Source organism: Centroberyx gerrardi, chromosome 3 (genome assembly GCF_048128805.1).
Source record: "Centroberyx gerrardi isolate f3 chromosome 3, fCenGer3.hap1.cur.20231027, whole genome shotgun sequence".
In the NCBI taxonomy this organism is placed as follows: domain Eukaryota; kingdom Metazoa; phylum Chordata; class Actinopteri; order Beryciformes; family Berycidae; genus Centroberyx; species Centroberyx gerrardi.
The window spans coordinates 29,999,595-30,016,106 of record NC_135999.1 but is presented as its reverse complement, the minus strand read 5'-3'; the positions used below and the strand labels follow the sequence as shown (position 1 = coordinate 30,016,106).

At 41.5% G+C, this 16,512-nt stretch overlaps 2 protein-coding genes across 3 annotated transcripts in view; one reads left to right on the top strand and one right to left on the bottom strand.

Moving 5' to 3' along the window:
• Positions 1 to 16,512, top strand: part of vps54 (VPS54 subunit of GARP complex) — a 112,848-nt gene that overhangs the window by 49,982 nt on the left and 46,354 nt on the right. The gene's annotated exons all lie outside the window — the stretch shown is intronic.
• On the bottom strand, positions 363 to 16,458 carry LOC139925608 (malate dehydrogenase, cytoplasmic-like). 2 transcript variants are annotated; one of them, XM_071917060.2, is made up of 9 exons: positions 16,015 to 16,458; positions 10,227 to 10,325; positions 9,313 to 9,409; positions 7,426 to 7,601; positions 4,656 to 4,778; positions 4,048 to 4,224; positions 3,287 to 3,400; positions 2,339 to 2,428; positions 363 to 830 (listed from the first exon to the last, which is right to left on the bottom strand). In XM_071917060.2, the coding sequence occupies exons 1-9, from the start codon at positions 16,066 to 16,068 to the stop codon at positions 708 to 710; spliced, it is 1,053 nt and encodes a 350-aa protein (XP_071773161.1). In that variant the 5' UTR covers positions 16,069 to 16,458; the 3' UTR covers positions 363 to 707. The 2 variants fall into 2 exon arrangements, with proteins under 2 accessions (XP_071773161.1, XP_071773162.1); XM_071917061.2 differs by lacking the exon at positions 16,015 to 16,458 and adding an exon at positions 11,560 to 11,702.

The window sequence follows — 16,512 nt, the reverse complement described above, 5'->3', positions numbered from 1 at the left end:
CTTCGTTCAAACCCACAGAACTTTATTTTACATTCTAGTCCAGATCCCAAGGTTTCCAAAGACACCAAACATGTCAGGCTGAATTACAGGGAAATTAATGAAGCACGTCTAGATTTTTTCCATTTGATGTAATGGAGCAGCGTTTGAATATTTCACAGTATATATATATTTCAGAGTATTTAAGCAGCTATAGCTTCAGTGAAGCGTTGGAAGGAGCAGATACAGAATATGTATCTGTATCGTACGGTATGGAAAAAAAGTCTTTTCTAACTTTAAAGCTACTTAAGGGGAAAGTTAAAGGGAAACTCGGGGTGTAAGGGGTTACAGAGGCGTCAGTCAATAAGCAGCCAGCATCAGTCAGGTAGGTTAGTCAGTTTCTTGTGGTTTTATTGTTGGATAACTTGTTCCGTTACAGTTTCTGACAGCTAGTGTGCGTTATCATCTACCAACACAGACATTCTCTCCGGCCAGGTTGTGGTCATTAAACAGGTTTTCTGAAAACCTGAGGAGGTGGCCGAGTGACACACACACACACACACACACTTACACACACATACACTTACACACAGACAGAGAGAGAGAGGTAACACACACAGACGCCGGTGGGACGATTATAAGAATGGAGGGTTTCGTCTTCACAGCCGCGAGCCGGGAGCATCGGGGGGATCTAAGTGCTGCTGCTGCCGCGGGCCTGCAGGGGGCGACAGTCACTGGGACAGGAAGGCCATCGCCGTGTCCCGCTCCTCCACCAGCTCCGCCGCCGTGGCGTCCATCTTGGCCCGGGAGAAGTCGTTGATGGAGAGTCCGTCAACCACTTTCCAGCTCTTGTTCTGGTGGGGGGAGGACAGAGGAAGAGGAAGAGGAGGAGGAAGAGGTCAGAGTGAGCTGGAACTGGAACCACCCGTAACAAAAAAGTTTGCACTCATGAAACTGTAAGGTGTTTTGGATAAAGACGTCCACCAAGCAGCAAATACTATGTGATATTACAAGGATTATTTGGTTAGAGAATGAAGGGATTTACTGCAAAACACGTAACTTTTAACTAAAACACTCATTACCTGACGTTCAGATGGTTATATAATCTGAAATGTTATTTTTAACCAAAGGAATTGCATAATCTAATTAAACAATAACAACAATAATGGTGCTTGAGGGTTTAATTCTAGTTTTGTCTCCTATCTGTCGCTGTTTGGATCAATGTTATGTTTCTAGTTGAGGTTGTGAAAAATGTTTTAAATCACAATAAAATCATTACTTCTAAAACATTTGGACTACACTTAGTTTGGTTTTAGATGACAGTAAAACTAAATTACGATGCTAATTTTAATTTCACATCTTCTCCAGCAGCTGTGTCGATGCTCCACTGCTGACTGAACACAGAGGAAACACTGCCAGGCTGCTGAAGGCATTTAGACATTTACAGCATTTTAAAACAGTAACATTAAAAAATAAAGATACAAGCTTAGGGTTTTAATTTAATCACTTGATTCTGGCCTTCCACCAACAAACACCAGACTAGGCATGGGACGATATGAAAATTTCATGTCACGATTATCCTGGCCAAAATAATTGTGATTCACGATATTATCTCGATAATCATCAAAATATGCTTAAAACTCTTAAAATGGCACTAAAACATACTGGAATCACTTTACCTTACATTTTGTTAAGAAACAAATATTTTTATTGCATCATAGGACACATATCTTTTTTTGTGAACATCCTTTTTAGTGAAAAACAAACAAGGACAGATTCAGACTCTCGCCAACACCCAGCAGGTAATCACAACGAGAGAAAAAAATCCATTAATAAAAAGAATCTACCTATCAACCTGATATCCAAGCATTCACATGGTTCAATTAGTTATGTGTTGTAAATGCACAGTAAATGAATAACTTGTTTTGTTTTCAGATCACACAGACAGAGGTACAGCAAGGAGAAGAACATTAGCACAACATAGAGCAGAACACAATTAAACAAGAAAACAATTAAACAATCTTAAATAAGGTAATCATAAATTATAAGGTCCCCCTGCATAAATAAAGGATAAATAAATAAATAAAAAATAGCAACATTGTGTGAGTCTGTTCTTTAAATAAAATAAAGTCCAACTGGCATTGTGGCATAGAGTCAAACTGTTCTACTTTGAACCCGTTTTAGTAAAAAAAAATCATGTGAGGATATTCACGATTATCCCGATTATGGAAATTCACCAAGATAAAATTATCTTGAGTGTTTTTATCGCGATAAAAGATAAAATCTTATATCCTCCCATCCCTAGTCTGGACATTTATGTGAACGCGTCAAACAGAGCGATGACGCCGGATCAGAGACGCACCTTGATCTGGACGGGGAAGGAGTAGATGAGATCCTCTGGGATGCCGTACGAGTTTCCTCCAGCGTACACTCCCATGGAGATGAACTCGCCCTGCAGGAGGAGACAACAGTCAGTCAAACTGCAGGACTGGTCCTTAACTAGGAGTGTGATATCGGTCTTTTATTAAATATCAGATATCAGTCAGTGTCGTCCACCTCTGATCTGATGGAGGCTCCTTCTGACCACAGATACAGAGAAACAGACTGGAAAACCTCACATGATGTTTTAGTTTCTTTGCACATTTTTTATATTTTTTTTCATTTATTTATTCAGTTACATTTTTGTAAATTAATTCTTCATTTAAAAAGGCAGTAATGTCTCCCAGAGTTTCTCTACCAGTGAACAGGTGTGGTGTCTCTCTGCCTTAAAGAGCTGCTGACACTAAAAGAATTTCATCAGTCTGGTTTCAGTGGAGAGTTTTAGTGTCCCATGATGCTCTGAGTGTTTCAGAGGCTTTTCACCCTGATGAGAAGAAAACTCTGGGGGAAACATGGAAGACTTGGAATTTTTGGCATGAAAATGGACAAATTTAAAGATATTGAATACTGGTTGAATACAAAAATAATTGCATTGGACTTAAAAAATCCATATTGGTCGAACTGTGAGTATCTGCATACTACAGCTATTTTTTTTTTTTAATGAATGTCTGACTTGGATCATCTGGGACTTCTGTTACCATTTCTTCATTTTTTTTCACCCATTTATTCCTTGTCAGGGTTACAGGTTCAGACAGAGTTCAAATTAAACTTTTGACCAGTTGAAGAACTAACCAACAAATTTCCCTGGTACTCCCAAACCTTTCTGGATGCGTCACACAGTTTTCAAATGCTATGACTTTTCCGTTTTTTTCCATGACTGTGGGATCCATCACTGTCAAAGTGAAACACTCGAAGCGATGTGTGTTCTGACCTCTTTGGTGCCGAACCAGATGTCCCTCATGTGGTCGCAGATGGCCTTGGCGGCAGACATGGCGCTGGAGAGCTTCCTGGCCTTGATGACGGCGGCGCCGCGCAGCTGGACCGTCTGCAGGACGAGAGGCACGGGTACACAGAGGTGACGGCCCAAAAACTACCCAACTGGAGAACAACTAACTAGATGATGTCATGGAGGGCGTTTACATGCATGTTTATATTTTTTATGTTTTAGAAACTCTCAAGCCTGGACGGACTTCATCACTCAGAGCTTGTTCCCTATTCCAGTGATTCTTTCTTTTTCATATCAAGGACCCTAATTTAGTCCACATTACAGCCACGGACCCCCAATTTGATGAGATTTTGTCTCTCGGACCCAAATCTGAGAATGTTTTTATTGATATTATTTTTATTGTTATATTTTTATGATTTTGTCCAGAATTCCATGACTGTCTGTATTGTAGGTAGAGAGTTAACAGTGAAACTATGATCAAAACAGTCATTCTTCTACACTCTCTCTCTACATTCTGTTAACAATTCATCAATTTGCTGCGGACCCCCTGGAACGTCCTCAAGGACCCCTGGTGGTCCCCGGACCCCACGTTGAGAACCGCCCTCCCCTCCACTTCCTTTCCAACATATAACATGTGGATCAAGGAACTGTCTCCTGATGACATTACACCAACTACATCATGTATACGACTCCAATTTCACTGCAGAACAGCAGAAGAAAAGCGTGAAATGGAAGCGTGCGCTCACAGAGATGAAGTCTCCTTTGAGCCAGGCGTCGTCCTTGATGGCGGCGTAGGCGGCGGTCTCGGTGCCGTGCAGGTTGACCTTGGCGTGGTGGACGTCGGGGTACTGGGTGGACGAGTGGTTTCCCCAGATGATCACGTTCTTCACGCCGTTGGCCGGCACGCCGCAGCGCATCGCCACCTGCAGGACAGACACAGACACAGACACAGACACAGGCGATCAGTCCGTCTGTTGTTTTTTGTAGCGGTGGTAGTTTGGGGTGAATTTGGTTGGTAGGTTCCATGTTTCAGTAGTTTTTTTTTTTTTGTGGTTTTAGTGTCAGTTGTAGCATTAAAACTGTCCATATTTAGATTTAATAAATTAGGTAAATATATAGATATAGGCAGTGATGCAGCAGTAAATAAAAATGGGTGAACTATGACCTGCAGTTGGTGATCATCATAAGGCAAACGCCACCATATATATATATATATATATATATATATATGGTGGCGTTACATGCGTTTACCCTCAACTACATCTCTGGTTATAACATTATCGTAATTAATAATGGTTGCAGCTTACAGAAAGAGTACAGAAAGGTGTGTGTGTGTGTGTGTGTGTGTGTGGACCTGGGAGGAGGCTCTGTTGTGGTCCAGGCGGGTCAGGCAGGAGAAGTTCTCCTTGGGGATGGAGGGAGCAGACTTGGAGGCGATCAGACAGTTGGTGTTGGCCGGGTTTCCAACCACCAGAACCTGAGAGGAACAAACACCACAAAGCTTTAAAAACACCTCAAAGCTTTAAAAACACCTCAAAACTTTAAAAACACCTCAAAACTTTAAAAACACCTCAAAGCTTTAAAAACACCTCAAAGCTTTAAAAACACCACAAAGCTTTACTTCTACGGACCAAACCACATTTCTTTCTGTTATATTCTCTTGTGTAGAGAGAGGCAAGTTCTATCGTTGTAACTCCTTCTGGTTACTGATAGAGATCAATACAGCTCATAGATTAGATGCCATATGCTTTTCTAAATAGCGTCAAACTACAGTAGAAGGGTTTGATTTAAGTAAAATTGCACACAAACTACAAGAAAATGTGAGTTGTCATTGCAGAAATCTTACATTTTGAAGATGTTTGATACCTAATTTGTACTGATTTGTGGTATAATTTTTTTGATACCCAGGTCTAAATATCACACCGTTTAGGAATTTCCAACTTGTGTTATTCCTGAAGTCTAGGACAGAATATTAGATTATTGTGAACACTAATAACTTTCTTTCCAAAGCTAGAAACAAGTGAACCAGAACTGAAACTTCTCCTGCAGGAGGGAAAGCCTGGAGCCGCTCTGCTGGAAACTCTCTGTAGACTCTCAGTCTGCCTGTTTGTGGTTTTACAGCTCAGTGAGCTTTGTTTTATAGACCTGAACCACAGAGACACACTTCAGCTCCAGGAGAAACCTCCTTGGCATCACCAGTCTCCTTTCCCATCTTCCAAATCACTGTCAACACACTTGGGGACAAACTCACTTGTAGCTGTGGCAGGCAGCGTTGAACGATAATTTTATTATCTTCATTTGTCTTTTTTGTACTACTTGTTTTATACATATATTTTTTTTTTTTTGAATTTTTTAAAGTGTCTTTGAGTATCATGCAAAGCGCTTTTACAATTTCAATTTTAGAATAGAATACGATCTTCAATGATGGTTTGGTTATGTTAAAGTGATAGTGATAGTAAAGTGTGTGTTTTGAATAGAAAATGCAACAAAAATGCGTTCAATGCATTTTCTCTTCATTATTGTCCAAGTTTTGATTCCTGAGTGCAGAATATGGAGTTTTATCAGTTCTGAACATTTATCCCAGTGTGCATATGTACCAAATGTATCAAAAATGGCTTCACTGAGAAGTAAAATGCAACAGTAGTGAAAACCAGAATGAATTTTCAAAGAGCCGTTTTGTTTTCTCCACACGCTCCCAGCTTGTGAAACCTGACCTTGACCACAGAGGAGGTGAGCAACGTTTCATCACGCTGACGCTGAGCGGCGAGGACTTCGCTCATTAGAGGCCCTCATGACGTGTGTACACACTACACACTGCAAACTCACACACACTACACACACTTACACACTACACACCACAAACTACACACAGCTCTGAGGAACTTTGATCCCTCAGCTTTGGAGGCCGGCCATTCCTGACCGGCTTTTAGCTTCACAAAGCCCTGAAGCTGCTGTTAAATCACAAAAATAAAGCATTATCTTGTACTTCTCTGGGGCATATTTTTGATATTTACAGCTATTTATGCATTGTTTAAATATGTTATAATGTATTTACTGCTTGGTCTAAAACTGGGCTTTACACAGTCAAACAGATCCTGGGTGATACGAGAGCTAAAGCAGAGACACAATGTTGAAATCATGTCTACTGCTCAGTGGGTCTGAATGTGACGGCAAACAAAAAGTCTGCTTTACTGAACGAAAGAGTTTTGACCGGAAACAGGGGAAGCTGTGAAAGCAGTTTCACTTCCTGTGTCTTCAGTCCAGTTTAGGACTCGTTTCACCCAACTCTCTCTCTCTCTCTCTGCTCCAACCTGAACTACACAAGCCTTACCAAGATCCCCAGACAGTGGTAAATCAATGTGTCTTCTAGCAGCCATATTGGAGGTCTTCAGCTCTCTGGGCAATATGGCAGAGAACAGCAGACTGCAGCTCTAAACTCAAGACTCGGCCGTCTCAACACTGTGGAACAGACAGGGTTCATTTCTGTGTTGTTTTAGCGAGGAACTGATCATTTTCAGTGAAGAATTGCCTAAATAAAGTCTGAATCTGTAGCAAGCAGCTAGAAACAGAGAGTAGCTGAGTCAGCTTGTTGTGGTGTGGCTGTAGATCCATTCAGTAACGTTCTCAGTAAAAGTGAATAGTGTGATAAGGTGGATTTGGTTACTGTGACACAGTAAACTGTCTTGTCTTTAGCCCTAGTCTCTACTCCAAAACACTCTGAGTTGTAGCTTGAGAAGAGTCAGCTCAGTTAACCTGAACAAACTGTTAGCTAGCTAACTAGCCAGCAAACACACTGATGTTAATGTGAACATGCTAACGCTAGCTGCTACTAGATACGTTAGCTAGTGTGCTAATCAGATGTGTTAACAACAAGACAGTGATGTTAGCTGACCAGATACTATGGTTAGCTAGCTAACAAGCTGACATTATCTAAACACTAAATCAATCAGATTGATCAGTGATGAAATGATCAGTTCAGTCAGAAACAGACAGAAATTAACCGTCTGTTCAATTCTGTTGAGACGACAGAAACACAGTCAGCTGTTCAGAGCTGAGGACCTCCAACATGGCCGCCAGAGGGGGGTGACATCACCTAAAGCCCTGTCTTGTCAGTCTGGTCTCACCTTGACGGTCTTCTTGGCGTACTTCTCCAGCGCGGCGCCCTGCGTCTTGAAGATCGCCACGTTGGCCTTCAGCAGGTCCTTCCTCTCCATCCCCTCCTTCCTGGGCATGGAGCCAACCAAGATGGCGGCGTCCAGGTCCTTGAAGCCGACCTCCACCTTGTCAGTGGGGATGACCTCTGTGGGGGAGAGAGAGGGAAGATCAGCTTGGATTCCATTTTTCTACTTCAGATGATTGTGTGCTTAATACAAATATGTGATAATACATATTGTGTGTCAGGAACATGAATGGTGATATCAGCTCCATGTTATTCTGCTGTAGTAATCACTAATGAGACTCTTGACCATCACAGTTTCACAAGCTCTCCATCCAAATTATATTATTGTCACTGTGTAATGACATTTTTAAATTGTTGTTTACATTCTAGCAGCCAATGGCATCGCTAGAAAGATTTGTGTCTCAGAAATAAACAGAATTCTGCACAGTCAGACTTTGTTGTCACTGAACTTTTATTTATTACATCGTATCCTGGCTGTATTGAATCCTGAACCTCAGATCATGTTTTGAATGATATTGTGAGATAAACAGATCATCCCATCCCTAGTTTTAACACCTTTATTGACAAAATACTTATGATTTTGAAGCTAGAATTATGTCTGTTTATGAAAGTTGTGTAAGTGTTTAAGTGAGAGCGGAGGAGAGTTACAGAGTTTTGTCAGAGCCTCAGCAGGTTCAGAACAGACTGAGTCCATCTTCAGATAAAAGCTGCCGGGTCGACTGATTGTGGCGATAAGAAGCGTTTGGTCTCTGGTTATTAGACATGAACCTGCTGCTATCAGACTGGACTTCAGTCTGGGTCCAACACCCCCCGCCCCCTCCTCCCCTCCCTATTGTTGTCCCACCACTACTCTGATTGGCTGGAGCCTCCCATAGGGCCTCAACAACCAGCCAACAGAAAGCCTTATAGCCGACACTCCTTCCTCCTCCCTACAGCAGCCTGGGAGAGGAGGCTTCTGCACGCACACACACACACACACACACACACACACACACACACACACACACACAATGCATTTACAATATGCTCCAGATGGGAGCAGAGAGCATTTCAGATAATCACGCCAGAGAGCAAAACACAATACAAGACCCTGTGGTCCATATAGGGTTTCACCTATGGGGTTTCTGAAGGCCGATACTGTTATTTTTGGGATTTAAGTTGCTGATATCTGATGTTTTATGCCAATATTCAGTATATAGAATCAAAAATAAAATCACAGGTATTCAGTTTTTGTCTTGTCAGGGTGGAAAAGCCTCTGGAACAGCATTTTGACCTAAATATTTTGAATTTGGCATGAAAAAAGTGACTTCAGTCTAAAAATATTGGTATCAGCCTTCAGAAACCCATATCAGTCGAACCCTAATTAAATCCCAGAGTAATTAAATTCTGTTAGGTGGGTTAGCAGCTCCTTATGGCAGAGTGAGGCAGCTTTCACAGATTGAGTGAAATCATAATCTCTCCTTCATCATATTTCTTTTTTTTTTTATTAAGCCTTTATTTAATCAGACAAGTAAATTTCCAACAAATTCTTATTTACAATGACAGCCTGGCAAGAGGCAAAACACATCTTAATGGGGAATTGGGGAAAATGGGAGGGAGAAAAGAAGAGTGAAATAAAGTAATAATAATCATAATAAAATCTATGTGATAATATCTATATAATAATGAATAACCAATGTCTCATTTTTATTAAAAGGCCATTATCAGCCTGATATATCAGTGTAACCCTGGTTCCATGCAGACTATGCTGTGTGCAGAATCTCTCTCTCTCTCTCTCTCTCTCTCTCCCTCCCTCCCTCTCTCTCTCCCTCTCTCTCAAACACACACTCACCCCTCAGCAGTGGCAGGGCGCAGTCCTGCAGCTCCATCACCACTCCGTCCAGCACCGGCAGCATGGGCGGGATGTCCAGCAGGACCAAGATGATTGGCTGGTGACGAGACGGACAGCAGGAAGTCAGCCAATCAGACAGAAACACTTTATTCACCAGGTATGATGATAATAAATGGAGAGGAATTTGTCTTGCTATATCAGAGGCATACTGACTTTTCAATGACGTTCAAGGGCTTGTTTGGGTAAATTTAAGGACAAGGGATAAGACCTGACATTTGTCAATATTAGACATCAAAAATCTTGTCGAGTCAAGAAATCCTGGTGAAATCTCCATCACCAGGTTTTCCTCAGGGTGTGAAGAAAACTTTCCACAAACTTTCAAGGATTTCCAAGGCCCAAGGGAACCCTGCCTGGTGCTGGCAACCAAAAGCGTCATGATCCAGTGATGTAGCGTGAGAGTAACCCCAACTAACCCTGGTTTAGTCACCTTTTTACCCTCAGAACAGGGTGGGAGTTTACGCACCTTCTCAACTCTTTCACATATATTTACAGTATTTGTCAGAGCAAGTAGTGCCAAACTGATGCAAGCAATATGAGGACAGCATCAGTTAAGGGAAAAATCATAAATCAAAGCTAAAAATATGCTTGATTTTCACTTCTACTGGTGGTTCTTTGCCTTATAATAAGCTCATAGCTTCCCCTTGTTTCTATTTCCCACTACATCACTGGTTTTGACTCTAATAAGCTGAAGGCATCAAATCATGTACTATTCACTTATTCTTATGCAACAACAGCCATAACCTACATAGTGCAACGGCCAGCTGCCTGTTCTGTGGACCAAAGCTGGTTTTGCAGGGACGGAGCTGTGCTGCTGCTTATGTAAGCTGCGTGCAGACGGACTGACAGACTCTTACCTGGTCTTTACCGAACACATCCCCCTTGGCGATGCTGTACAGCAGGGAGTAGGCGATCTGACCAGCAGCGCCGGTCACCAGAACACGGATTGGTTCGGCCTGGAAAGAAAATTCAAACAAAAACAGGAACGGTTCTCATCAGACAAAAGCAATGAGACAGTGACCCAGATAGAGGGAGGAACCCAGGCGGCAGTAACCTGCATTGTTGATCTGAGCTGCTTGATGCACTTTGGGGTTAGGCACGTCATGCAGCCTATAATTAAGAGTTTGAATCCCCAAAAATGGGGCTGCTGGTTCAACAAGCCTTGAACAGTGGCTCTCCTGTCAAACTCCAGCCCTAGTGTGGAGAGAGTGTATCGCCAAACTCCATTGAAACAACTGGCAATTTAATGTGACCTTGCATGTAGGCCAGGGTACATAAGATATAAAATACGATTCAAGACTTTTTCCGAATTAGTTGAAGCCACTCTTTAATTCGGCATACATACAATTCAGCAAGCAGCACTTCATTTCAAGAAGATTTCAACTTTTATAATTAGTTCACACTGCTCATTGCTCCCCTCCACGGATTATTCAGATGTCAGAGGATTGTGGGGGAACACGGCGAACCAGTTATGAAAGTGGATATTTCACTGAATTAAATAATGCTTAGTGAATAATATGTATGCCGAATTTAACAGTATCGCCAAAACAATTAATAAAAGATCTTGATTCATATTTTAAGCCGGTTCTACCATTGCCGATATGCAACACAAGGTTACATCTGCAGGTTTATGAATGGATTTTCAAACTAATGCAGCGCTTATCATGATTGGCTATCCTGACCGAATAAAAGAAAGGGCGATGATGTAACTTGCCGCCGCTGCCACGCCACAGCCTGCCGCTATTAAAATGGAGGCAGGAGTGGAAACACAGAGGACTAGCGGGAGGAAAACAGCGGAAACAAACATCTCTCTCTGTTGTATCTGCTTCTGCTGCAGTTTAACTTTCAGTTTAATTCAAATTACATCCAACCCTCACCTCTCACATCCGTGTTGTAACTGCGCAAAAAACTGCGTATGCTAGCCCTGCCCTTAGCTGTTAAATTATGCATAGTGCAGACTGAAGAAAACCCTCCGCTGAAGACAACCACTGAACATAATCTTATAGCAGAAACTGGGATTAAACAATGATGCTGTCGCCCTCTTGTCAATGTCAACTATCAGACACCATTCATTCACAGCACACAGTTTAACCGATTTCACTATCAAACAGAACCGTGCATCGTCAAGACGTCCTCTATACAAACTGCATCTTCATCATCGGACAGTAAACGGCTAAACATCCATCTTACCATTTCGCTAGCGGTTTGAGGTGCGTTAGGTCTGCTGTGCCTGCTCTCCCTGCTCGGACTAGACGGAGGGGTCACCTCTATGCTTGTATTGAAGCGTCATGCGGTAGATGACTGGCTCCTGAACTCACCACGGGACTTGTAGTCGCCTGTTTTCACCGACGCAGGCTTTTTAACTCGACCGACTCGACGAAAGGAACACACTCTCCCATGAAGCACCGCGCCGTGTCCTCCCAGGCCGCGCCCACCTTCCCCAAATATGGCTGAGAATTCTGAAAAGGCTTCTTTTTTAAACTGAGGAATCTGCTCTTTACTGACACCTGGCGGCCGACGGCGGAACTGCAGCGCTGCTCCTGCAAAGCGACAGGCGGCACTGAGCTGCAGGGTTGAGGCCAATTCATGAATGAACTCAACAAATCCAATTCAATTGAGGAATTGGAATTGGAATTTGAAAAAAAATGCAGGAAACAGAATGTGAATTGAATTGGAATGACAGAAAACAGAATTTAATTCCATGAAATTCCACCTCCAATATACTGTATCTGTAAGGTGTGGGAAAGAGGGAAGGAATCCTTATTTATTCTGGATTCTGAATGAATTATTGGATACTACGATACTGAAATTCATTGTTTGTAATGTCATTTGATGGTGAATTGTAGATGGATAACATGCATTATGTGTTGTACCTTTTGTTTGATTACATTGTTTTACAGTGTCCTGTAAGCCTTGAAAGCTTATTTAATTTAATTTAATTTTATGACCTCTTTTTTTATTACCTGTCCTGTACTTGACTTCCTTGGCATTCCTCCGCCAGTTGCTGCTGTGACACCTGAATTTCCCCCAGGGGATCAATAAAGTGCTATCTTATCTTATCTTAAGCCTATTAATCAATGTAAGAGAGTTAACATTATAAATTAAACATTATGAATCAAATAAAAGACAGTTCAATAAATCAAATACATTCAATCATATATGGATTACCATTACAGTTCTGCATCAAATACCAGAAGGTCCTTTTAACATTTTATGATATTCAGTATTGATAACACTATGTGTAATGTCAGATAGGCTATGTGGTGAGAAAAAAAAAAAAGAAGGAATTTCACAGATATTTCAATGAATTAAATTAAACTTCCTGAAATTCCAATTCAATTCCAATTCTGTTTCATGTTGTTTTTTTCAAATTCCAAATCCAACTCCTCAGTTGAACTGGATTTGATGAGTTCATTAATGAATTGACCCCAAACCTGCTGTGCTGTGTAGTAATAACATCACTATAAACACACTACTAAGTACCATAAAAACACTTTAAGTCCCTCTAGGAATATTATAGTGATACCATGGGAGATAAAACTACCATAAAGCAATAGATAGTAGAGTTAGGGTTTCAATGTAGACAATACATTGGCTTTAATAACCATGAAACAGTTGTTTACTGTGCATTTAATATGAACTAATCATTGTTAATGTCACTGTTCATGCTTAATTCATGTTAGTAAACACATTAGTTAACATTAACAAACATGTATAACAACATGAATGAATGCAGTTGTCCATGTGCATTTAACATTAATCTTTGTTAGTGTTGTTATTCATGTTTAGTTCATGTTCATGAATGCATTAGTTAACATTAGTTAATGAACACTTAATGTGAAGTGTTAGTGAATACCATAGACTCACTTTAACTCCCTACAGGAATATTATAGGAATATTATAGGAATATTACAGTGATACCATAGGAGATAAAACTACCATAAAGCATGATAAAGTCACTATTAACTCATTATTGACTACCATAGACAAACTATAGGAATATTATAGGAATATTCCAGTGATTTTCCACAGGTTCCTGCTTCTTTTTCTCCCCACCAGTGAAACCTGATGAGGCGGCAGACTGGTTTCAGGTCGGGGTTAAAGGTCAGAGGTCAGAGGTCACCTGAGGTCAAGTTCAGCCTCCCAGCAGTCTACAGGAAGCTGAAGCTCATTACCGAGCCGCTCAGCCTCTTATCCGTCCAGACAGGCTTCAACTGAGCCAACACACACACACACACACACACACACACACACGCACGCACACACACACACACACACACACACACACACACACACACACACACACACACACACACGCACACACACATACATACGCACACGGCCAGATCACACCTAGTTTTACACTGGTTACATTTACATTTTAGTTATTTAAGATGATTTTTCTTTTGATTATTATTTTTTCATAAGTTATATTTATCATGACTATTATTATTATTACTATTAATATATTATTCTGATTTTCATTATTGTGTTGTATCTATTTATCTTCTTATCTTGTTAAGCACTTATTATAATCTTATTACACTAAATGTGCTATATAAGTAAAGTTTGATTGATTCTCCTGTGTAGAGAAACTTACAGTAGAGAGCAACAGTAGAATCAGCTTCAATCTCTAGATCACCAACACTACCAACAGTCAGGAGGTCAAAGGTCAAATAGGGTTTGGTGATATGGATACCAATATTTTTAGACTGATAGCCTATATTTTTTGCCGATATTTCTTTAAATTTGACCATTTTCACACCAAAAATTCCAAATATTCAGTGTTTCCTCAGACTTTTCTTCTCATCAGGGTGAAAAGCCTCTGAAATAGCATTTAGAGCATCATGGGACACTAAAACTCTCCACTGAAACCAGACTGATGAAATTCTGTTAGTGTCAGCAGCTCTTTAAGGCAGAGAAACACCACACCTATTTAATGGTAGAGAAACTCTGGGACTCTGGGCCTCTCATCAGCCTCTCCTGCTGTGTGTGCGTGTGTGTGTGTGTGTGTGTGTGTGTGTGTGTGAAGTTAACTCAGTTTCTGGTTGTCGGTGTTTAATTCAGGTTATGTAACGCGCTGGCTGGCAGCTAAAATAAACTTCATGGAGCTGTCCGCGGTGCTGATAATCTGCAGCGAGCAGCCGCGTCAAGCTAGCGGCAGACACGCAGGACGGTACCGGAGGTCAAGTGATTCTGCCTTCAAAATAAAAGCATGAACTGTGCAACATTTTTAGGGTGTGGGGAGTACTGGAGTGCATCTTGCATAGACTTATATGACTATGAATATGAGTAAAAAACAATTAAAAAAAATAATTGACTATAGATTCCTCTTAGTTATGTTTACTTTGGTACTTGTGTTACTCAAAACAAATGTTCTCTGGTGTTTTGTACTCATCCTCCGTTAGCTGCTTTCACTGGCACTTACATCTTTATCAAAGCCACACTAAAACCAAAGTATCATGACAACATCTGTGTGAACAAGTGACAGAAGACGAACTGAGAGAATCTCTGCTGCTCACTGACAACATGACAAGATGATAAAGATATGAAACCAGTCAGAACAGCAGAGAGTAGAAAGTGAAGGAAGTTAAGTATACAACATTTACAACGTTTTTACAGTAGTATCAAACATTAAACAAGTTCATCTACTGCAGCTCTAAACTCTCCTGGATCGCCTCTCGTCCAATCACAATGCGCATTCAGAAAAAAATTGTTGAATAATTTTTCGACAGTCTGCTTAATCCTTTGTCAATTTCAGGCCCCGTCAAATATTCAGATAGTCATTTATGATGCATTCCAGAGAGGTCAGAAAGTTGGAAATAGGCTACTTGTTGGAACGCCCACATCCAAAATAATTTTTATTTATGAATTTTAAATTTAAAATCAACCATAAACAACTGCAGCAGACATTACTCGCTTGTTCTATTATATTTTTGATTATATTGTTGATTTTCATTATCTTCTACTGCCAACATTGGTGGATTCACTGCAGTGCCTGGTAGGAGACACCTGAGCTACCAAAAAATCCCAGGTTCTACTTTTAATTTTTAAAATTAAAGAGGCTGAAGTGAACGTGTTTTTCCCCAAGTCCGCAGCTCATATTTATGGTAAATCCGACATGACATGAACTCATCATTAGACCACACACTGAGGACTTATGCACACTTATGCACGCATATCCCTATTTGGGACACTCATCTTTAATGCTTTTATTTTGAAAATTCTGACCGGATGTTGTGTTGTCTTACTCTGGCTGACTTGACGCTGGCATCGAACACCTTGGCAGAGCCGCCCGAGAGGAGCCTGTCACTGAATTAATGATGACAGGGTCAGAAAAGACACAACCTGCACACTGACTTTCCGATGTGAATACCGGGCGCTTTACACCGGGAAATTAACCGGAAAAAATACCCGGTAGAAACAGAAACAAGCGCGTTAATATTCTCGCGCCAAATTTCACCATCTGTCCTCCCTCGAGTCACAATGAATTTGTGGTCGGTTGATGAGACACAGGCCTAACTGCCGCAGACATAATCAGGCGAAGAAGAAGACAGTCAGACTCCTACAATGTCACGCAAGTTATGTCTCTATATTGTTTTATATGGTGCGTTCAAAGACACGCAGTCAGCTCAGTTAACTCACCTCCGAAGAAGCCGCCCGCACCACCAGATACATGGCTGTCAGCAGCGTCAACATGCTCCCGCCGGGGTTTTTTACCGTTCACACCGATGTCCTCTGAAGTAGATATGGCGGCTCAACCCGACACGGTACCGAGAGAGAGGGACAGACAGGTAGAGAGAGAGAGAGAGAGAGAGACAGGTAGATCTAGAGAGAGAGACAGGTGCGACGCCGTCACGGTACCGAGGCGCCAGAAACGAGCTACCCGCTCTGCAGTTCGTCTCTCGCGGCTTCGCTGTGCCTTCGCTGCCCGGGACTTACACTCTCTCTCCCCACCGCACACACACACACTCTCTCTCTCACACACACATACACACAGTCACACACACACCGCAGTCTAGTCCCTTAATAAGCTTTGGAGGACGAAAATAGCCGCCGGTAAATCTTTTTGCCCCATGTATGATCACAGGTGTAAATTAATTGTAGTGGTGATGGAGGCAAAGGGAAGACAGAGGAGGGGTG

What these genes read in the sequence shown, in the direction of transcription:
- LOC139925608 (XM_071917060.2), bottom strand. Translation starts at nt 16,068, where the DNA reads ATGTTGACGCTGCTGACAGCCATGTATCTGGTGGTGCGGGCGGCTTCT. An exon ending in ATGTGTTCGGTAAAGACCAG is followed by an intron (nt 9,410 to 10,226) that starts GTAAGAGTCTGT and finishes TCTCGTCACCAG; the next exon opens with CCAATCATCTTGGTCCTGCT. An exon ending in TCTGGTTCGGCACCAAAGAG is followed by an intron (nt 2,429 to 3,286) that starts GTCAGAACACAC and finishes CTCCTCCTGCAG; the next exon opens with GGCGAGTTCATCTCCATGGG.